At 43.9% G+C, this 24,130-nt stretch overlaps 1 protein-coding gene across 2 annotated transcripts in view; it reads right to left on the bottom strand.

Moving 5' to 3' along the window:
• The window catches only part of rhbdl1 (rhomboid, veinlet-like 1 (Drosophila)), a 219,309-nt gene that overhangs the window by 68,487 nt on the left and 126,692 nt on the right, over positions 1-24,130 (bottom strand). Inside the window, exons 3-4 of one of the 2 annotated variants that reach the window (XM_048609520.1) lie at positions 4,320-4,544; positions 1,261-1,409 (exon numbers count right to left, since the gene is read on the bottom strand). In XM_048609520.1, coding sequence (XP_048465477.1) covers positions 1,261-1,409; positions 4,320-4,544 — 374 coding nt within the window. The remainder of the gene's footprint in view (positions 1-1,260; positions 1,410-4,319; positions 4,545-24,130) is intronic. The other variant, XM_048609521.1, reaches the window with a different exon arrangement.

Here is a 24,130-nt window from a genome sequence, read left to right as displayed (position 1 = left end):
GAGAGGAGGGGTGGGGCTGGGGAAGGTAGGTGGGATGGTGATAGATGTGTGCAGGTAGGCAGTGGTGGGGATTGGTCAGTGAGGTAGGAGGAGCTGACAAATCCCCACCACTGCCTACGTGCACTCACCTATCACCATCCCACCTACCTTCCCCAGCCCCACCCCTCCTCTCTATTTATTTCAGAGCTCCCTTCCCTCTCCCCATTTCTGAAGAAGGGTCCTGACTTGAAACGTCAGCTTTCCTGCTTCTCTGATGCTGCCTGACCTGCTGTGTTCCTCCAGCTCTACACCTTGTTATCTCTGACTCCAGCATCGGCAGTTCTTACTATCTCTTAGTGATCCAGATGTTTTCTTTTAAAGCAACAATTGACAGTGGTTACCATTAGCCTAGCTTTTATTCCAGATGTTCATTCAAATTTCCCTTCAGGGCAGTCAAACCCACATAGGATCCCTACAGTGTGGATGCAGGCTATTCAGCTCATTGAGTCCACACCGACCCTCCAAAGAGCATCCCACCCAGACTCATCCCCACATTTCCCACCCTAGACACTATGGGCAACTTAGCATGGCCAATCCACCTAACCTGCACATCTTTGGACTGAGGGAGGAAACCCACACAGACACAGGGAGAATATGCAAACTCTACGCAGATAGGGCTGGAATTGTTCCCAGGTCCCTGGCACTGTGAGGCAGACCTGCTAACCACTGAGCCACTGCATCTCCAGAACATTAGGCAGGACCTCTGGATTGCTAGTCCGATGACATTATTGCTGCACAACTGCCCCATCTTCAGTGTGAGGGGCCTTCAGTTGCTGTAGGAAATAGACAGAGAAAGGGCGAGTGCCTGAGGTCTTACCACATGTGTTCACAGGAATTAAAAGAAAAGCAGTATGTTCAGCAGTTCCACTCCACCAGGGATGCTGTAACCGAGCTTATCCTCATAAACTCAATGAAAATAAAAAGACGGAGATATTTAATGCGATCCTGTCTCCCTATCGCCCATATCACACTATTCGCAAATTCAAGGCCTTCCTGAGTTTCTGGTATTACATAGAATAGCACAGCACAGTACAGAGCCTTCGGCCCACTATGTTGTGCCGAACTTTTACCCTAAAGTTTTACCTGGTATTCTATCGCACTTTAAATGGAACCCTTTATCTGTAGATGCCACGGCCATTCCTCTAGTTATAAACATTTTCAGAGTTTTGGTGTTTATGAACGTTTCAATTCAAGACACAAATCAAATGTGGTCCAACCTACCCAGCATGCATAAACATATATGTGAAGAACCTCCAGACGTGAGCCCTGTGTCCAGGATGATACACAAGAGGACTCTTCATGTAGTCTGGGTGATAGGTCTGTAAAACCCACTTATTTAGCATGGCTCCATAGCAGATGAATATAACAATCTGAAAGAGAAACATAATTAAGAACTACAGCATTCTGCTTCTTCAGTGTTCAAACAAAAATCCTACACAAATTAAACCAGCTGCTTACAAATTTCAGATTGAAAAATAAATTGTTACGAGCAGGACAATATCTTTAGATAAATAAATTGAAACAAATTATTTATGAAAAGATGCTACATCTCTAGTTTGCATATCATTATGAGTTACTTTGCATATTGACAGTCAGTTAGCTCACTTGGTCGAATACAAAAGCAGAAAACAGAAGTTCTGTGGGAGGGACACTTGACCCGAAACGTTAACTCTGATTTGTCTCCACAGATGCTGCCAGACCTGCTGAGCTTTTCCAGCAATTTCCTTGCTTCAATTTACAGCATCTGCAGTCCTTTTGGTTTTATTCACTTCATTGGATGGCTGGTTTATTGTGCAGAGTGATGCTAGCAACATTGCCTCAATCTCTACACTGCCTGAGGTTACCATGGTGGGACTCTCTGTGAAGTGTGGTGACCCTCGAGTTAAACCACCACCAGTTATCGCCCTCTGCTGAGATAGCAGTTCAGTGGTCTAGTAGGAGCTATGGTACTTAATATTACTTTGAAGATTAATATTTTTCTTCAGGCATGTTCCACTTTCTAGAGGGGGTCAGTTAGCTCAGTTGGCTGGACAGATGTCTTGTGATGCGAGAGTGACACCAGCAGAAGGGGCTCACTTCCTGGCACCAAGTCACATAAACACAGATGACTGAGAGTCTTGTCGAAGCATTACGCTTCAAGGACATTCACAAAGGAGGAATAAGAGGAAGACCAGTGGAGAAATTTAGCAAGGGGATGTCTAGTTTGTAGACCTTGGCACCTGATGGCATGGTTACCAATCTCGCAGTTGAGATGCTCAAGAGGTCAGAACTGGAGGAGTTCTGATATCTCAAGAGGGTTGAAAAGTGGAGGAGCATGCAGAGATAGAGAGGGGTGAGGCCATGGGAGGATTCTAAAATGAGGTGAGAATTTTGAAGTTGAGGTGCTGCTAAACTGGGAGCCATTATCAGTTACTCAGCATAGGGGTAATGGGTGAACTGGATTTGGTGTGAGCAAAGGGCAGCAGAGTTTTGGATTATCTCCTGTTTCCATAGGTAAAACATTGAAGGCCACCCAGGAGTACACTGGAATATTCAAGTCTGGACGTAACAAAGACATGGATGATTTTATTTGATTTGATTTGATTCAATTTATTGTTGTCACATGTACCTAGGTACAGTGAAAAGTTTTGTTTTGTGTGCAGTATAGCAGATCATACTATACAAAATGCATTAGGGTAATAGAACAGAGCAAGGAATACAATGTTACAGCTGCAGAGAAAGTGCACAAAGAGCAAGATCAACATTAAATTCCATTCAGAGGTCCATTCTGAAGTCTATTAACAGCGGGGAAGAAGCTGAGCTTGAAACTGTTGGTATGTGTGTTTAAGCTTTTGTATCATCTGCCCAACAAAAGGGGTTGGAAGAGATTATAAACGGGGTGGGCTGCCTTCCCGAGGCAGTGAGAAGTTTCGCTGCAGTCAATGGATGAAAGGTTGGCTTGCGTGATGGACTGAGCTGTGTTCACATCTCTCTGTATGAGGTTCTCAGAAGCAATGTTTTCAAGCCATTCTTGCCCCTTGCCCTGGATGTAGTGCTCCTCAGGTAAAATCACCACCAGTTATCGCTCTCTAATGAGAGACCAGTCCTTTGCAATGCTAGCAAATTTACTTTTTTTTACTGTCTAGTGTAAAAACTTTCTCCCAGACTTCATCCATTACTATTTTGTAAAGTGGTTACCAACAAACAGCTATGTACGTCGGGGAAGATGAAAACTTAGACACTGATATGGCCTCATGATGAGAACACCTGCAAAGTTAATCACACACTAATTTCTCATATTTTCTCCCACTTGCCTGGATGAGTGCAGCTCCAGCAACACTGAGGAAGCTTGACACCATCCAAGGCAAAGCAGCCCACTTGATTGGTACCACATCCACAAGCGACCACTCCCTCCAACACTCAGTAGCAGCAGTGTGTACTATCTACAAGATGTACTGCAGAAATTCACCAAAGACCCTCAGACAGCGCCTTCCAAACCCATGACCATTTCCATCTAGAAGAAAAAGGGCAGCAGATACATGGGAACATAACCCCCTGCAAAGTCCTCTCTCAGCCAGTCACCATCCTGACTTGGAAATATATCGCCGTTCTTTCACTGTCGCTGGGTCAAAATCCTGGAAGTTCCCTCCCTAATGGCATTGTGGGTCAACTTACAGCATATGGACTGCAGCGGTTCAAGAAGGCAGCTCACCATCACCTTCTCAAGGGCAACTCGGGACGGGCAATAAATGCTGGCCCAGGCAGAGACGACTAAGTCCCACAAGTGAATTTAAAAAATATAATCACCTTTTCTAATTAATTTGGAATTGCAGGAAATGATGACAAAAGATGAAGAGTTCAGATCAGTTTGTGCCGATCACCAGCCAAAATATTAACTATTTTCTTTGTATAAATAAAACAAAGGACTGTGGATGCTGAAAATCTGAACCAGAAAAAGAAATTGCTGGAGAATCTCAGCAGGTCTAAGAAAACTTTCTCTCCGCAAATGCTGCCCGACCCACTGAGTTTCTCCACGCTGTTTCCTTTACCTGTGTGTCCTATGGATGCCATCTGAAAGACCAATTGCCTCCGACATCCCATAATATCTTGTATGTAAGGAAACGGTGAATGTTTCACTTTACACACAAAAAAAGAGAGCGTAGATTTCAGAAGTTTATAACAATGGCCTTGTGAATATCTTTCCTGTTATTGTCAAATTCCAATGAATCAGTTGGAGTGATTACGAGGGACAAAGAAAGAGGCCCTATTTTGAAAGATCTTGTTCCAAACCTGATAATCACCTGAATGATTGTGAGGACCGTCATGAAGAGAGGTGGTGGGCAGCCACGATACTGGCTATAGTACCAACGCCTGTCCAACTCGCAGGGCAGGATCTCGTACGCGACATGCCTCACCAAACGTTTGTAGAAGGTTAGTCCCGGCTCGTCCAGCAGGAATTCACGCGGTAGGTTCCTGTGCCCATTGGAAATCGCTCGCCGGAAGCTGCTCGAGCGCTTGCTGCTCATCTGCAACAAGAGATGAAGGTGGCCTGTGAAAATAGCGAACACAAAATCACAAAGAAACATCAGAAAAATCGGCACCAGACTGACATGCAGGTGCACACATGCTTACATCAGACTGACGCACAGCTACAGCCAGAGGACTGATACACACAGGTGGACAACAGGCTGACACAGGTAAACACAGATCAGACTGATGCACACACCAAACTAACACAGATGTACACCATGTACTGATATACAGACACATCAGGCTGATGTAGACAGAATGCCAATATACAGGCATACCAGGCTGAAGTACACAGATGCTGATGTACGGACTCACCAAGTTGATGTACACAGTACACCAATATACAAGCACACCCTGCTGATGTAGATATACAGGCACACCAGGGTGATGTACACATGTGCATTCCAAATTGACATATCCAGACTATTTTGATATACCCACCATTGTACACCAAAGCAATGTGTACACATGTACTCAGAAGACTGGCACACTTAAGTGTACACCAAACTGACACTCACAGTGCACACCGAACTGGCATGCACTTGGCACACTGATGTCCATACACATGGGCATAACAAATTGACTTGTCCAGAGGTTTATCAGTTTGATGGTCACACATACAAATCAGGCTAACACCCACACACGGACATGTACGCTGGGACAATACACAAAGGTGCAGATACAGACGCAAAGCAAATTGGTGCTCATATCTTTATGAGTTTAACTTCCACATCCCACAACAAACACAAATAAGCACACACATATTCCAAACCAATGTTGGAAGATTCTTTTTAATGTAACATTTCATGGCTCATCAGAATCAGACATTCATTTGATAAAAACTATTACCACATTCTACGATCCCAGGCATCAAACTCAGCCAAGAGGCAATAGACACCTTAAGGCAGTTCAAGCAAAAACTAATAAATACGTTCCACCACAACCTCATACCTTAATGGCCAGACTTTGGTGAAGCTGAGAGGATTCTGCAGACCTTTACTTGGATCAACATTTGAAGTGTCATAACATTCAAAGCTATGGGTGGAATGCAGGACAGTGGGACTAGTGTGGATAGTAATGTATTTTTGGTGGTAGAGACTTGATGGGTCGAAGTGCCTCTTCTGTACCATATGATTCTATGGTTCTATAATTCTATGATACAGATGGGGATGTCCCCTCCCATTTCCAACAGATCCACTTTCTCTCTGGCAGAGGGAATTGGCGCTCTGTGATTCATACAGGTTAGAAATGCAAACACAGCAAGGCCATTCAAACTTGGTGCTGAGTTCAGACAGACCCCATTTTAGATTTTGCAAGGGCCTTAAACCACAATGTGGGAGTCTTCAATTTATGGTGTAGATCTCTAAGTCCTTTTAATTTCTCACTTTTTAAACATTACAAAGGTTGCTGCTGACAATGAGACCTAAAAACAAACCTCCACTAGTTTGCTTTCAATGACATGCTAACTTGCATAGGTTAGAAAAAAGGTTAGCAACAGTTTGAAAAGAACTTTATATTGGCATTTCCCCAAGAATCATTATTTGTCATTGAGAATGCTAGGCATTTTTATTATCTCAGTTCTTTTATTATCTCAGCAAGACTTTGAGTTCACAGTTGATTGATGATATAACGAGGCTGTTAAAGGATTAACCGTCTTTGATGCTGAGTCTGAATCGATATTTGTATGTTTTAAGAGATTAACCACTAGAGGTGATTTGAGTGGATATTCACGAATGGGAGAGTTTTAATTTACAATGTGGAGGAATGAGGATTACTTTGGATTGTCAAACATGTACTTTTTCAAAAATCTCTATATGGCTCCAGAGGTATATTCATGAATGATACTAAGTGAGTGGATAAAAAGATGACAGGATAACCAAGAGAGGGCATGGTGATCGGTAGGGGACATGAAATGACCTGAATTGAATGAGGAGCCATGGGGGTTGGTTTGGCTGTGTCATGGAGTGTGAAGGTTAGATTAGATTAGATTAGATTAGATTTATTTATTTGTCACATGTACTAAGTATAGGAATACATAAGTGCAGTGAAAAGTGCACAAAGTCACCATTCACTGGTGTCCACTTGGTTGTAAAAACCAGAATTAAAAGATTTTAACACGGCCAAAAGGTAAGCAAGTAAAAGAAATGTCCAGATCTCAAGAATCCCAAGTCCCATCTCCACATTGGTGCAGGCGCTGCTCCAATCGCTAGGACAACCAGGAGGCCGCCATCGCCATGCGAAAGGCCCCTTCTCACCGTCGGCTGCTGCCACCTCCTCGGCCTGCTCTCGCCGTCACTGTCTGCCCAGCCTGCTCACACCGTCACTGCCTCCCCGGCCTGCCCTTGCCGTCACTGCCTCCATGGCCTGCTCTCGCCGTCACTGCCTCCCTGGCCCGCTCTCGCCGTCACTGCCTTCCCGGCCTGCCCTCGCCGTCACTGCCTCCCTGGCCTGCTCACACCGCCACTGCCTCCCTGGCCTGCTCACGCCGCCACTGCCTCCCTGGCCTGCCCTCGCCATCACTGCCTCCCCAGCCCGCTCTCGCCGTCACTGCCTCCCTGGCCTGCTCACGCCACCACTGCCTCCCAGGCCTGCTCTCGCCATCACTGCCTCCCTGGCCTGCTCACGCCACCACTGCCTCCCCGGCCTGCCCTTGCCGTCACTGCCTCCCCGGCCCGTTCTCGCCGCCACTGCCTCCCCGGCCCGCTCTCGCCATCACTGTCTCCCTGGCCCGCTCTCACCGTCACTGCCTCCCCGGCCCGCTCTTGCCGTCACTGCCTCCCCGGCCTGCCCTCACTGCCACTGCCTCCCCAGCCCGCTCTTGCCGTCACTGCCTCCCTGGCCTGCTCTCGCCGTCACTGCTTCCCCGGCCCGCTCTCGACGTCACTGCCTCCCTGGCCCGCTCACGCCGCCACTGCCTCCCCGGCCTGCCCTCGCCATCACTGCCTCCCCGGCCCGCTCTCGACGTCACTGCCTCCCTGGCCCGCTCACGCCGCCACTGCCTCCCCGGCCCGCTCTCGCTGCCACTGCCTCCCCGGCCTGCTCTCGCCATCACTGCCTCACCAGCCTGCTCACGCCACCAAACCAGCCCACTCTTGATCCGCTGCCATTGCCCCGGCCCACGCTCGATCTACCGTCTCTGCAGGACACAGCCCACGCCTGCAGCTTCTGCCACGTGGTTCCCGGTCGCGACCCGACTCCTTAAGGAGGTAGTTAAGAGGGCGAGGTTTGGGGGGATAGAATTACTGCAGAGAGGAGAGAGAAGAAGATGAGAAAAAGAAAGTGTGAAGGATAGGGAACTGGCGAGCAGAGTGGAGCTCCGAATAGAGCGAGTTACCCTGCTGCCATCTCGCCTAAGCACCTATCAAAGATGCCTTGATGCCTATCAAAGAAAGTCTGGAGAAAGATGCAGTGATTTTGGTTGAGGTTTGTCCTGAGCAGCTTCATGATGCGGGACTCTGTGCTCTATGGTGTGTCCCCGTTACACACACCAAGACAAACATCGACTGTGCCTGGAGGACCATCAGCTCAATAAATGATGCTCTTTGGTCTGCCCAAAACTTGTTGATCTTCCAGAACAAGGAGTTGATCTCGACTGAGTGTTGCAGACTGGCACGTTCCCAGGTCTAGGACTACGTACTGAGGGAAACACATAAAGCTTGGGACATCTGCTGCCAAGGTTAGCAGGGAAATAGCACTCTCTGAGGTTTTTCTGCTGAAGGTAGATGAGAGTCCATCCAGTTATCAGACCCTTCTAGTGCCTCAAAGGTATGTAAATATAGTATTGTATGTATAAGAGAGGTCTTTTTTTTGGTTAGAGTCAAACTCCACTGTTTGTTTAGTTTCCTTCATAGAACAGAACTGCATTTGTGACAATGTGTATATAAAGATTTTTTATGAATAAAGTGTATTTTTGAAATTAAAAAAGAGGTTAGATGCCTATCAGCTTGGAAACAACTAAGACTGAAGTCTGGAAATTTGAAGTGGACTTTACTCTTAGCCCATCTCGGGCATTCACCTGTGTTAAATTTCCAAGGTCAATGATTCAGTTCCATTCCACCCCTGCACCTCACTGGGATTAAATTTGCAAGTATCAGGACACATTTTACTGAAGTGCGTCTGGAGAGTCAGGAAACTTACTGACTTGAGGATCACACCTCGGTAGCTAAAATACAGCTCTAACAGTCAATGACTCCCTCATACCTAATGCACAAGTGAGCCTGGACTCATGGTGTTTGTCTAAACAGACATTATGATTTATCAATCAGCTGAAGCTCTGAACAATCCAGCTAAATTTTACTATTTAAAGAATAAGTGGTTGCCAAGTTGGCAACAATCTGAAGAGACAAATCACCGTGATGAGATTTATAACACGCAAAGAGATAGATTCTGAATGGATCTATTACTGTTGCTAAAACATCATCATTCTTTCTGCTCAACATCTTAGACGTTCTTTTGTAGATTTAAGGGCTCATTGCCTCGATTCCATATAAATAATCTGTGTCAACTTGAGTTAACAACAGAGAGATGGTCAAACCCTGACTTCAAAATTCAAACTAACCAAACTGAGGAATGAGATGGTCTCTGGAGTGGAGATCTTATTTTTATGCCATCCTACCATTTCCAATGATATCCACATTTGGTCCCAAAGTCATAAATACAACCAGTGATAGCTCTATGTTGGCCAAGAAATAGCTTGTCCTCAAATCACCTTGAAATGAATCATCAGATTTGATGCATACTTGAACAATACTGGCTTCAGTGTTTCTTTCAAATCCTCCACTTAATTAGTTAGATCTTGGGAGGACTGTACAAGGTTTCCTGCTCTCTTAGATTACAGATACCTTACAGTGTCACACATGGCAGACAAAGTCAAACAGTGTTATTTGCAAATGTCAGAATAACAAACGCAACTCTTCAGGGTGCCAGATTCCAGATTCTCCTTACATAACTGCAGTCTTTCGTTACTCAGTGTCTATCAGCAGTGTTGTTGAGGAATCATGTGGTAGCTTTCTTTATCTATCACCTGCCGTTGGCAAGAAATGCAATTGGAGAGAATCCAATGGTTTCCAGCTTGTAAGTTAAACTGCCAGTAAAGTCGTGCTGGGAACAGAATTCTGCTTCCTACTAGCTACAGTCAGAAAACTGTAAACCAGAATCACTGGTGATTTTTAACTTCTGTACTTAGAACTCCTATTTAGTGGGGAAATATATTCTGTTGTCAACTGCACCTATAATTATTAATACTTTAATGAGACAGTCTTATGCTCATAAAGAAGTACTAGTTTGTTTATTTTAGGAGTTGAATTTTGGAATTTTCAGACTAGAAGTTGAATTTTCTATGTGACTGCATAACCGTGGGGAGATCCAAATTTCAGCAAGATGTGCTGCACCAATAGGGAGATGGGTGGGGGGTGGGTCATTTTCAATTGGTTTGCCTACTTGCAATCTCCCATTGTAGAACTAACGGAGGTTTCGTTCCATCAGTTTTGTCCAATCAGCAAGGTTGAAAATTACCCAGAGAAGGAGTTAATTAGAGGCAGACTTTGGAATGGGCAGTGGGTGGCAGAATTGCATCTTCTGCCAGTCTCACAGCGAAGCGAACCAAACCAAACCATTGCAAGGATCCGGTCTCAGTGACTACAGGCTACTGACCAGACCAGACAGGGAGGTGGGAATCCCAACAGCCCTGATGCAAACCTTTAGGAAACACTAACCCCAGAAGGGAACGGGGCAATTCTCTTGGACTGTAGGATCAGACATGTCAGAGCAAACCAAACTGTATTTGTTGAAAAAGTCAAAGCAGTCACATCCCACAACGAACTTGTAAGTGGAGTGAAGCAATGCCTGTATGTACCACTGGTCAGGCTGCTCAATGCTGGATAGTAGAGGATACTTCAAACGCTCAGGAAGCTGCTATGCAGAGATAGCACTGGCCTCCATGGGATACTGGGATGCATGGGAACACCACCACCCGCAAGCTCCCCTCCAAGGCACACACCATCCTGATTTGGAAATACATCGCCATTCCTTCACTGTCGCTGAGTCAAAATCCTGGAATTGCCTCCCTAAGGGCATTGTGGGTCCAGCATATAAACTGCAACAATTCAGAAAGTCACCTGCTCAAAGGCAATTAGGGATAGGCAATAAATTCTGGTCCAGCCATTGATGCCCACAACCCATGAGTGAAAAAAAAAATTCATTAAGCCGTAGTCTTGGCATCATCACCACCCCCAATCCCCCTCCTCCAGTGCCAAAAATAAAGACCATACATGATACACATCAAACTCACTTTTTGAATTGTCTTGATCTCTAATCTCCATTTATCAGTAAAGTTTAACCAGTGGAGAAATAACGCGGATGTCTAATTCTTTCCATTTCTCATGGTGCCAGAAAAGTTATGAAACATCATGAAGCTGTTTGCAAAGCTGTTCTCTGACAATATCTGCCAGGCAATCTCACTGAGTGTCTTACATGATTCCACAACCCATTACTGTCTTAACCTAACAGCATAAACTGACAAGTGTTAGAGCACTCTGTGCCAGGAGAATACTAGCTTACATCTTTTCCCATCCCATTTACATTAAATTGGCAGGCAGGAAAAGATTCATCAATCCTGCCTTATTTTCATTACTGCCTTAATATCATATCCAAAAACGTCTCCAATCCTTCTCCCCACAAGTTATTTTCACTCAGGCATTTATCATTGATAACTCATCTTTCAGAAGGAATGTGTGCTGCTGGGAGTTAGGACACTGTCCTTTCACATCTAGGATCTGAGGCAAAATCCAGATCAGCTGATGGGAAGAAATGAAAGCTGCCATTATTTCATGAAGAAGATAGTCTCTGATCCCTGCATCTAAAGGGAGGATAATGTTTGATTCCTATGGTTACAGTATACAGAGACCACTTCTGATCCTTAGTAATCCAATGTATAAAGAGGATAGTTTCTTATCCCTGCTATAAGTTGTGTACAAACCAGAAAATTTCTGATTCTTGCCATTCAAGTTTCACTCAAGCACAGTATTTTATTGACACTCCAGGGCAGTACTGAGGTAGCACTGCATCGCTAGAAGTTATCACAGAGTCACTGAGTTGCAGAAGAGTAAGTAATAAGGAATCCAAATAGAATTGTGAAAATTATTGGTAAAGGAATGGAGTATAAAGGTAAAGAGGTGTTGTTGAATTGTACAGGGTATTGGTGAGACCGCATCCAAGTACTGCATACAGTTTTTGTCCCCTTACTAGAGGAAAGATGTAATTTCTTTGGAGACAGTTCAAAGAAGGGTCAGTAGATTGATTCCAAAGATGAAAGGCTTGTTTTATGAGGAGAGATTGAGCAGTTTAGGCCTATACACGCTGGAGTTTAGAAGAATGAGAGGAGATCTGGTAGAGGTACATAAGACGCTACACACAATAAATTCATATTCTCTGTCACTCACTCTTTCCCCACCCACCCCTCCACCATAGTCTCCCTCCCTCACACATTCATTGCAACTCGCTCTTGCACTCTCACACTCCCTCCCTCTCAGTCACTCCAATTCTTCCCCCTCCCCCTTCCACACCCTCCCACCTTCACGTTCACATTCTCGCTCACTCAACGTCTCTCCTCCTCCGTCTCTCCATCACATGGACACCTTCCCTTCCTCCCTCACACATTCATTGTCCCTCACAAACTCGTTCCTTCACTACCTGTCTCTTAGACCCTTGCTCCCTCCTTCCCAATCTCTGCTTCTGCCTCTTTCTAGTGCTAGGTGCTAGTAATCAGGAACTGGGTATCAAATTAAGAAGCAGAACCTCAAAGGTAATAAGCAATGGATCACTATCTGAGTGACATGCAAATTGGTAGAGGGCAATTAAGATTAGAGGCTGCGTGCTTCACAGACTGCTGTGGGAGAAGCGGGTTTCAACTCGTGGGGTGGTCCTAGCTCAGTAACATGAAGCTGTGATTCCCTGGAACCAGCTGGCAAGCATCCCATAATTTCCAGCCTCTCTCCGTCACCATTGCATTTGTTGCTGGTCTCCACATACACACCTCAGGCTGAATGAAGTGATTCCCATTCAATCAGACGCTGTTCCTTTCCCACATTTGCTGCCGATATGTTCTCCAGGGAGCCTATCCACAGCAAAGGCAGGAAACAATTTAGGGATAACACAGTGTGGAGCTGGAGGAACACAGCAGGCCAGGCAGCATCAGAGGAGCAGGAAAGCTGATGTTTTGGGTTGGATCCCTTCTTCAGAATTTCTTTTCTGAAGAAGGGTCCCAACATTGGCCAATGGCTAATGTGGCCCAGTGGTAATGTCCCTACCTCTGAGCCAGCAGATCCTGGGTTCAAGTCCTGCCTGCTCCAGCAGTGTGTAATAATATCTCTGAGCAGGTTGATTTGGAAATACCTCCACCATCTATCATGGTGGGATTCAACCTCTGGTTTCCAGGACATTATCTGTTTGAATAGTCTAACAATAAGACCACCAGGAAGCAGCAAAAGGACACACATTACTACACAGGGCCCGCTGCTGCTTGTTTCCTTTAGTGATAGAGTTTAAATCATAGTATTTACATATGTTAAAAAGTATTTGGATGAGCAATCAAAATATCAAGGCTAAGGGTCTAGTTCTGGAAGGAAGACTTGTTTAGATTTAATGTAGCTTTGACAATACAGACTTAATGGGCCAAAGGGCCAAAGTGTCAATTCTTTTATAAGTTGTATTTTGTATTGAGAACATTCCAGGCTGGGAGCCCTTGTGCGAATAGGACTACCTCCAAACTGACTTGATGGATTTACCAAATCTAACTATTGTGAAAGACCAGCAACCATTTACTGGCAAATATTCCTGCAATCTTGCACATTTAGTTTCAATATCATATTTCAATGAGTCCTGGAAGAATATATTATGTGAGTTTGTACAAGAAACCTCTGATATAAGTAGTATTATTTTAACTACACTGAAACATAATGCCTTGAGGCCAGACAGCAGTTACATTTATAACTCATCCATTTATCCACTATTTTATACACCATAATGTGCCTGCCAGCATGCTCTCCCTCAATCACACAATTAATTCGAGATTCAACATTTAAGTCGCTTTGAATTTGATGTGTTCAGTTGAAATGCGAAGGTTGAAAAGAGGCAAATTTATTCCACAAGGAAGAAAAGTTGGCTTTTGCTACAGTTACTCTTGTCTTTCAATGCCCAGGTCCCCTTGTTGTTTCCTTCTATCTTATAGTTTAATGTGGAGTGTGTTAGAAAAAGATGATTACAGCAAATGATAAAAAAAAGACCTCCAACCTCATGCTGTCTTGTTTCATTTACATGAATTGCGTACGTGTTTTGCAAATGATTGTGGATTTTAAAAGAAAGAACAACTATGTACAGGAACTTGTTGAAGCATTTCGCCGTAACTTAAGTCAGCTGTCTTTAGCTGGTTAGGTGTACAGGAGAATTAATTTGACTGCAGACTTGTTCAGCAAATGCCAATCTCTGTGTTTGTATGTTTCTGATAATATACCAATTCTTTAAAGATTGAAAAAGGTGGAGGCACGAGGACATCAATTATGTCAGAGATAATTTAAGTGCATCAGTTCAGAGCATATGTTCCAATTGGTCAGACGTGATTTCCATGGTGACGGCTACAGAGCCGTGGGCTGTTACTATGGAGATACTGGCAAACTAATTAGAAAGTGTGTTGATAAGACACATGTTGAATGTGCTGTGTGATCATTCTCCCCCATCCCCTGCTGGATTTATCATCCTCGTACGAAGTTGCTCTTCCATTTCCTCACTCCTCCCCGTGGGAGAAATCAGATGAATTTTCACCTCGGATCAGCAAGCTTAGCAAAATTATTTTGGATCTGAAAGGAATCAAAGCTGGGAAACATATCAGCAATAACTTAAATCAAGAGTCAGACTCTGATTTAGAACTTGAAAACCACAAGTTAGTTAAAAAGGCCTGATTTAGTTTAACGAAAACTGCTCAGCGGTAGCAGCTGTCTATCAATTAATTGAAAATTCTTTCTTGAAATCATTCAATGTTTTGGCTTCGGAGATAGCAGGAACTGCAGATGCTGGAGAATCTGAGATAACAACATCTAGAGCTGGATGAACACAGCAGGCCAAGCAGCATCATAGGAGCAGGAAGGCTGACGTTTCGGGCCTAGACCCTTCATCAGAAATGATTTCTTTGGTGGTGAATTCCACAGGTTCATCACTCTCTGAATGAACAAATCTTTTCTCATTTCAGTCCTAAATGGTTTACTTTGTATGCTTGGAATATAACCCCTGGTTCTGGACTTCCCTGTCATTCGGAACATCCTTCCTTCACCTACCCTGTTTGATCCTGTTAGAATTTTGTAGCTCCTGTATCTGCAGAAAGTTCCTCCTACATCTGCAGTAAGTTGCTCCTGTATCTGCAGTAATTTTGTAGGTTTCTGTGAGATCCCCCACCCCATTCTTCTGAATGCTAGCGGATATAATTCTAACTGATTCAACTTCTCATCATATGTTATTTCCACTATCCCTGGAACGAATCTACTCAAAGGCAGTCATTCATTAGGCAAGCAGGTATGTGTTTGGTTGGGGAGTTTTAAGAGTTTATTCCTCTAAATGAGGGCAGTAATTTAAAATGGTCCTGGGACGATACAAACATTGCATTAAATTTATAGCTTAACAAGTTAAATTAATTGATATATCTGCAGGTAACAGTGAGTGATATTTCTAAACTTCAAGCCTAAGTAGTTAAATAAAACAAAATAGAAATAGCAGGATAGCTCATTTGTTGCAGCTGTAGTATGTGGGCGCTGCTGGACCCCACTGTGATCCATAGCAGTCATATCTGTTGTAAGTATTTGTAGTTCAAGAAACTTTGGCTCAGAGTTGGACGTTGCAATGCATCAGAGAGAGGGAAAGTTACTTGGACACCTTATTCCATGAAACAGTACACTAAAAACATATAATTTGATCTGTGGTCAGCTATAGAAGTGTGTAACTGTGTGATGCAGTATGCGAACCTAATAGAATCATAGAATCCCTACAGTGTGGAAACAGGCCATTTGGCCCATCGAGTCCACACCAACCCTCTGAAGGGCATCCCACTCCATCACTGCATTTCCCACCCTAGACACTATTGGGCAATTTAGCATGGGCAATCCACCTAACCTCCATATTTTTGCACTGTGTTCCAGAGGAAACCCACACAGAGCATGGCAAATATTCAACATTTATAACAAAAGCAGAAGTTGCTGGAGGGGCTCGGCAGGTCTGTGGGGGGAGGTCGGAGTTGATGTTTCAGGTCTGGTGACCCTTCCTCAGATCTGAGGAGGGATCACCGGACCTGGGTCATTGGCTCTGGTTTCTCTTCACCGATGCTGCCAGACCTGCTGAGCTTTCCCGGCAATTTCTGATTTTGTTTCCAATTTACAGCATCGGCAGTTCTTTAGGTTTTTTTATTCAACATATATAAAATGTTCAATTTCCTTATGTTCGTGTGTCAAAATTACTTATTCAGATTCAAACATAGTTCCTTTGGGAGAGGCGACAGAACATGTGGCTTTGTGTGTGGAGCTAAGAAATAATAAGGGGATGGCAATGTTATTGCAGTTGTACTATAGGCCCCCAAATACTCGACAGGAATTAGAGGAACAAATATGCAGGGAGATTACTGACACTTACAGGAGAAATAACGTTTTCACAGTGGGGATTTTAATTTTCCTAACACAGACTGGAACTGCCCTAGTGTTAATGGCTTAGATGGGGTGTAATTTGTTAAATGAGTTCAGGAAAGTTTCCTCAAGCAGTATATAGAAGTATATATTATATAATATATATAATATATTACTCGGGAACGAGCAAAACTCAAACTACTCTTGGGAAATAGGGCAGGACAGGTCACTGAGGTGACAGTTTGGGAGTACCTTGGGACCAATGACCATAATTTTATTAATTTTAAAATAGTTATGGAGAAGGACAAAACTGGTCCACAGGTTCAAGTTCAAAATTGGGGCAAGGTGAATTTTGATGGAATTAGACAGGAGCTTGCAGGTGTTGATTGGAGTAGTCTGTTTGCAGGTAAAGGGACCTCTGGCAAGTAGGAGGCCTTTAAAAGAGTGATAGCCAGAGTTCAAGGTCTATATGTTCTGGTGAGGGTGCAGAGCAAGGTTGGCAGGAGTAGGGAACCCTGGATGACAAGCCATATTGAGGCTTTCACCAGAAAAAAGGAGACATGGCTCAGGAACAGGCAGTTGGGATCAAGGGAATCCCTGGAGGTATATACGGGATACAGGAGTTTACTGAAGAAGGAAATCAAGAGGGCAAGATAGCTTTGGCTGAGAAGATTAGGGTGAATCCAAAGAGATTCTTTAAATATATTAAAGGAAAAGGAATAACTAGAGAGAGAGTAGGACCCCTGAAGAACCAAAGTGGACATGTACATGTGGAACCATAGGAGATGGACGAGGTCCTCAATGAATATTTCTCATCTGTGTTTACCATGGAGAAGGACATGAAGACTTGGGAACTTGGGAAGTTAGTGGCGATATCTTGGGGACAGTCCATATTACAGTTGAGGAGGTGTTGGAAATATTAGAGTGTACGAAGTTGGATAAATCTCCTGGTCCTGATAGATGTATCCAAGAGCCTTGCAAGAGGCTAAAGAAGAAATTGCAGGGGCCCTGGCTGATACATTTGCATCATTGTTAGTCACAGGCGAGGTCCCAGATGACTGGAGGGTAGCGAATGTTGTGCTCTTATTCAAGAAGGGGTGCAAAAAAAAACCTGGAAATTATAGACGAGTAAGCTTAACATCAGTGGTAAGTAGGTTACTTGAGAAGATTCTGAGGGATAAGATATACATGCATTTAGAAAGACAAGGTTTGATTGGGAGTCGTCAGCAGGTGTGGAAGATCATGTCTCACAAATTTGTTCTTCGATGAAGTGACCAGGAAGGTTGATAAGGGCAGGGTGGTAGACGTCTGTATGGATTTCAGTAAGGCCTTTGTAAGGTTCCACATGGTAGGGTACTCTGGAAGGTTAGATCGCATGGAATCCAGGGAGAATTGGCAAATTGGATATACAACTGGCTTGTCGGTAGAAAGCAGAGAGTAACAGTGGAAGAATGCCAATCAGATTGGAGGCCTGTGACTGGTCGTGTGCCTCAGGGGTCAGTGCTGGGCCCATTGCTGTTTTTTTTATCTATATCAGTGATTTGGATGAGAATGTACAAGGCATGATTAGTGAGTTTGTGGATGACACTAAAATAGGCGTTATTGTGGACAGTGAGAAAGGTTATCAGAAATTGCAGCAGGATGTTGATCAGCTGGGGAAGTGGGCCAAGAAATGGCAAATGGAATTTAATATAGATAAGTGTGAGATGTTGCATTTTGGAAAGTCAAATCAAGGTAGGATTTCAAGTTGAACGGTAGGGCCTTGAGTGCAGTGGAACAGAAGGACCTTGGAGTCCAGGTGCACGTTTCTCTGAAAGTGGAGTCACAGGTAGACAGGGCAGTGAAGAAGGCTTTTGGCACACTGGTCTTCATCAGTCAGGGCATTGAGTATAGAACAAGGACGGGGGTTGCTGGGGGTGCTCGGCGGGTCTGGCTGCGTCTGTGGAGGGGGGATCCAGGGTTAACATTTCGGGTCCAGTGACCCTTCCTCGCTGGACTCGAGACGTTGGCTGTGGTTTTTTTCTTCGCAGGTGCTGCCGGACTTGCAGAGCATTTCCAGCAACTTATGTTTTTGTTCTTAATTTACAGCATCCACAGTTCTTTCAGTTTTCATTGAGTATAGAAGTTGGGAAGTTAATGTTGCAGGTATACAGGACATTGGTGAGGCTGCACTTGGAGTATTGTGCTCGGTTTTGGTTACCTTGCTATAGGAAGGATGTTATTAAACCGGAAAGAGTGCAGAAGAAATTTACAAGGATGTTACCAGGACTGAGTTATAGGAAGAGTTTGGACAAGCTAGGACGTTTTAGTTTAGAACATAGGAGACTGAGGGGGGATCTTATAGAAGTGTATAAGATCATGAGAGGCATGGATAGGGTGAATGCACTCAATCTTTTTCCCAGAGTTGGGAATCGAGGACTAGAGAGCATCAGTTTAAGGTAAGAAGGAAAAATTTCATGGGAACCTGAGGTGCCACTTTTTAACACAGAGGGTGGTATGCATATGGAATGAGCTGCCAGCGGAAGTGGTTGAGGCGAGTACATTAACAACATTTAAAAGGTAATTGGATGAATACACGGATAGGAAAGATTTAGAAGGATATGGGCCAAGTGCAGGGAAATGGGGTTAGCGTGTATGGACATTTTGGTCAGCATGGACAGGTTTGGGCTGAAGGGCCTGTTTCCATGCTGTAGGACTCTATGACTCTACGACAAGAGGAGAATGTGCAAACTCCACACAGACAGTCACCCGAGGCTGGAATCAAACCCGGGCCCCTGGTGCTGTGAGGCAGCAGTGCTGACCACTGAGCCACCGTGCCATTTTGTTTTAGCAAATGGAATCCTTCCAATCAAATCCAGTACGTCCTGCGACCTGACCCCCTAATAAGTAGCATTGGAGGCACCTCAGTCCCTGAAATTGTCCAACAGGTTTTGAGATTCTTGCAGCTTCAGTGGACTAGAACAGGGATTGAAGGATGGATGAGCAAACTGACCAGGGCTCTGTGGTGCAGAATGCTATTCAAATCAGGGAGATCAAAAGGAATCCATTTGTAGTAGGAAACTGTAATATTAGGGGGACAGATATGGTTCACCACAGCCCTAAATGTGAGTATTGCCTCCCTGATGCCAGGCTTAAGGAATCCAGCCTGGGCTGGAGAGAGCCTGGAATGAGAGAGGATTTATTAGGTCTACATCGGTGCAAATAACATGGGTAAGACTAACGAAAAGGTTCTGCTGAGGGAGTATGAGCAGCTGGGGTGAAATTTAAAAGCAGAACCACACAGGTAAGTACGTCCAGGTTATTACCTGAGCAATGGGAAAATTAACACACAGTAAATTAGATCAGAGAGCTGAATACATGGCTCAAAGATTGGTGTGGGCGAAATGGGTTTCAATTCATAGGACACTGGTATCAATACGGGAGACAAAATAATCTATACCGTTGGGGCAGACTTTACCTGACCTGTGCTGGGAACAGTTTCCCAGCGAGTTTTATAATTAGGGCTGTAGGTGAGGGTATTAAACTAAATGGGGGAGTGAAATAACTGCTCAGAGGCCAGTATCTTGTCGCCAAGTCACCCTTTACTGACGTGTACACAGTACCCTGGCCGTGGACAGTCAGCTTGGAGTCAGTCCCTGAAGTGGGGAGATTCTAAACCCCCTCTTATGTTTGTGAGCAAGGGCTACTTGATTGGCCCAGGTTAGCAACCCCAATCAAGGATCTAATTGTCAATAAGATCCAACTGGTCCCAAGCACTACAGGGAAGAAGGGTTTACGTGAAGGGAGACTGGGAAGGCGCAAGACAAAAGACGAGGCATTAGTGTGCAATGGTTTTGTGGGTAAAAGTACCATGTGTAGTAGGACGGAAAAACACGTGCAATCATAAGAGTGTATCAGCCCATGTGTTCAGAGTAAATCACTGAAGAGATAATGCATGCACTGGCTATGATTTTCCAAAATGTTCTAGATTCTGGAATGTTCCCAGCAGATTGGAAGATAGCAAAAAATAACACTGTTATCTAAAAAAGGAGGAGAAATGAAAATGGGGAACTGCAAACCAGTCAACCCATCATATCATTGAGAAAGTGCTCGATTTTGTACTCAGTGAGTTCTAACAATGCACTTAGAAAAATGCAGCACGCTTCGAGTAATTCAGTATGGTCTTATGAAAGGGAAATCCTGACAATTTTTCTGAAGATGTAATTAACAGGCTAGATAAAGTTCTTGGATTTACAAAACGCTTTTCATCAGGTGCCACTCAAAATATTGATAAGGGGCAATGGAGTGAGGGATGATATATTAGCAGGGATAGTGGATTGGTTAATGGACAGGAAGCAGAGAGCTCGGAAAGAATTAATGGAGCCCTAGGTGGGTTCATGGACAATAAGTGCTCAGCAAAGGCAGGAGGGAAGATAGGAGAAAAAAAATCAGAGGAAGATGTGAGCTCAGGACTAAGGCAGTGTCACTGATTTGAGAAGTGCATTTCACAAACTCAAGACCCTCTGCATAAAATGTTTCTTCCCTGCCTTTTAAATTTTCAGTCACTGCAATTTGTCAGTACTATAAGAAAAGGCTGTGTTTGGCACCTTACACAATCTCAGGACATCTTGAAGTGTTTTACAGTCAATTAAGTACTTCTAAATGTAGTCACCGCTGTAATATAGCAGGCAATTTGGATGCAACAAGGTCTCAAGGCAACAACACAATATCAGCGTTCTTCTGTGAAATTGCTCCTCTTAAAAACAGTGTCATGGGATCTTTCATATCATCACAGTAAAGCAGATGGGGCCTTTGCTTAAACTCTCATTCAAAAGGTCGTAACTCCAATAGTGTAGCTTGTCCTCAGTATTCCACTTTGATGTCAGCCTCAATTTTTATGCTTGGTTCTGTAGAAGTATCCAAGCTACTCCTGCATTCTTTCACAGAAATACAGAATTATTATCGTGCAGAAGGAGGCCATTCAGACCACCATGCCTGCACTGGCACTGTTATCTTGTTCTTATTCTGTTATCTAGTGCCAATCTCCTGCCTTTTCCACATAACACTGCAGTTGCATTCTAATCGTACACATTTCTACAAAAAGTGAACCAAAATACTGAGCCATTTAGTACCTCCACTATTCCATTATCCTCCATAAAAATATCTGCTTTTTGTTCCTAATTACCTCAAACATATTTAACAGGTAGTAAAATATGTAAGTTACTACAAGATCATGTTGCCACATGACCCCATTCTGCTCCTGCAGAAAATCTGCTTTCTGAAATAGAGGAAGAAAGGAAATGAGGGACTGTGAGCCTGACTTTTTCCTAAAGCAAAGTCCCTCTGGGTAGCAAGTACACTCACGTATGGCACAGTGGTAATTTCACTAGACTATTCATCCATGAACCCTAGGCTATTGTTCTGGGAATGTGGGTTCAAATCTGACAAAAGCAGATGATGACAATTAAATAATAATGCTAGGCCAATGTAAACATTGTTATTAAAAACACACCTAGTTCACTACTGCCCCTTAGAGTAGGAAATCTGCAATCCTTACCCAATTGGTCCTTTATGTGATTCCAGATCCACAGCAATGTGGCTGACTCTTAAAATAAACCCTGGCCTAATAGTGCTACCCACATCCTCTAAATAAACTTCTTGAAAAAAACCTGAACAATTCAGAAACGGCCACTGGATTTATGTCTCAATGACAAGGGAGCTCTTTGCTAGTGAGAAACCTGCATCATCTCCTTAGGGCAGACCAGCACCATTATTACCCAGTATCAACACAGTGTGGAGCTGGAGGGAAACAGCAGGTCAGGCAGCATCAGAGGAGCAGGAAAGTTGATATTTCGGGTTTACACCCTTCATCATTATTTCCCATCTGGCTTCAACTGGCCCAAGATGGGCCTCACACAGGATTTTGGAGTTTTGGCACAGAAATCCTGTCCTGTCCCGCCCTGCCCACCCCTACCCCCTTCCCAAGATCTTTTGAGAACTGAGAGACCAGCAGCTCCTCATTAACAGCACCTCCATTAGGAGTCGTGATAACCTTCAGGATGTATGGGAGAGCAGTGTGGCTCACATCAAAATCCTCAGCTACCACCAAATTCCTGTGGGCTCAGGGATAATTGGTGACCATTGGTCCAAAACAAGTCTATCTGACATGCTGACAGTGGATGGCAGATTTCCTACATTTGGCCCTTCCTCTCCCCCACCACCAACTTAATTGAGGACAATCTCTTCCCAATACTGGGAATCCATTATTGTAAATCCTGCCAGCTGGCCTCCTGTCATTGACCTCAATTAAATTCCAGCTTTCACCACAACTTCCAAAAAGAGTCACTGTAGGATCTACCATGATTCAGCTCCTCAAAGGACAAGTTGCAGATCCTGCTAACTATGTGGTGCTTTATTTTTGACTGTTGCCTCTTCATTTCAATAAAGAGTCTAATTGTGTTACTGGTGTTAGTTATTAGATGTCCCCTCTCAGTTTCCATTTGATCCCACTCATTTCCTACAGCGTTGCCTCCTCCCATTGTTGGACTAATGATCTAGAGTGTGGTGCTAAAATACTGCAGATGCTGGAACCCTGAAACAAAAACAGAAAGTGCTGGAAGCGTTCATCAGGCCTGGCCACACATGTGGAAGGAAAAGCCGAGAGAACCTTTTGGGATATGACCTTTCATCAGAGGCTGGGTCCTGTCTGAAAAATTTTCATTGTGTCTCACAAATTCCCATATGTCATAGGTAGCATTCAGGAGTGCCATGTACCACTTAAGATTTCATTACAGAGTTGATTAGAAGATTGCAAAACATGATTCATAGTCATAGAGTCACACAGCACAGAAACAGCTCCTTCAGTCCAACTTGTCCATGCCAACCAGACATCCCAGTCTGAACTAGTCCCACTTGCCAGCATTAGGCCCATATCCCTCTAAACCCTTCCTATTCATGTACCCGTCCCTTTGCCTTCTAAATGTTGTATTTGTACCCACCTCCACCACTTCCTCTGGCAGCTCATTGCATACACGCACTACCCTCTGTGTGAAAAAGTTATCCTTCAGGTCTTTTTTAAATCTTTCCCCTCTCACCTTAAACCTATGCCCTCTAGTTTTGGACTCCCTTACCCTGGGAAAAATCCCTTAGCCATTCACCCTATCTATGCCCCTTGTCTGTTTTCTGAACTAGTGAGCATCAGGCCAAAAGTATGGAGTATAGCTTTGAATACAATGGCCCATTGTTGCACTCTTTAGCGAATGTTTTATTGCTCTTACTGTGACATGTAATTCTCTTTTCCCAAAATTTTGGTAGTAAGTGCTAAGTCACCATGGTAGCTGACTGAAATAATGTCTACAGATATAATACTTAGAGAATAAAAGGAAGCAACACAACATTTTCAAATGAGCTGTCTCTTACATTGCAATATTCTCCCACCTATGTGTTGTTGCTTCTCACTGTAGCTCCTAGTGCTGAAATTATATCAAAATAATAAAACCATTGGCTGCCCCGTTGCTAAGATCCCAGCATAGCAACCTATTAGCTTATTTCAACACTTCACATGCTGACATGACTACAAATAATGCGGCAGCCAGGCAGAGAGAGCAAAAAAAAATCATAATTACAGGACATGCTCCTCTGAATCCACACACTGTCCTCTGTTAAAGCCAATAAATGAATCATTTTCTTTGAAAGAGCCACTGATTAAAAAAGGGCATCTGATCTGTCAATATCATTGGGATGGTTCCGAAAACCATACACTGAAATTGCCAACAGTTTGAGGAGGAACTGATCAAGGAAAGGTTCTGGAGCTTGTATCAAATGAATTTGAGAAAGGTATCTGCAGCAAAGTGTTTGGAGAGAGGAACAGCCTTTGGGCGTAGGATTTAATTGCAAACTCTGTGACATTAATTGGTATGAGAGCATTCCTGTGAAGTCACTGCAAT

This window comes from Rhincodon typus, chromosome 21 (genome assembly GCF_021869965.1).
Source record: "Rhincodon typus isolate 14 chromosome 21, sRhiTyp1.1, whole genome shotgun sequence".
NCBI lineage: Eukaryota > Metazoa > Chordata > Chondrichthyes > Orectolobiformes > Rhincodontidae > Rhincodon > Rhincodon typus.
The sequence above is the reverse complement of the archived record's forward strand: the minus strand, read 5'-3'. Positions and strand labels throughout refer to the sequence as shown.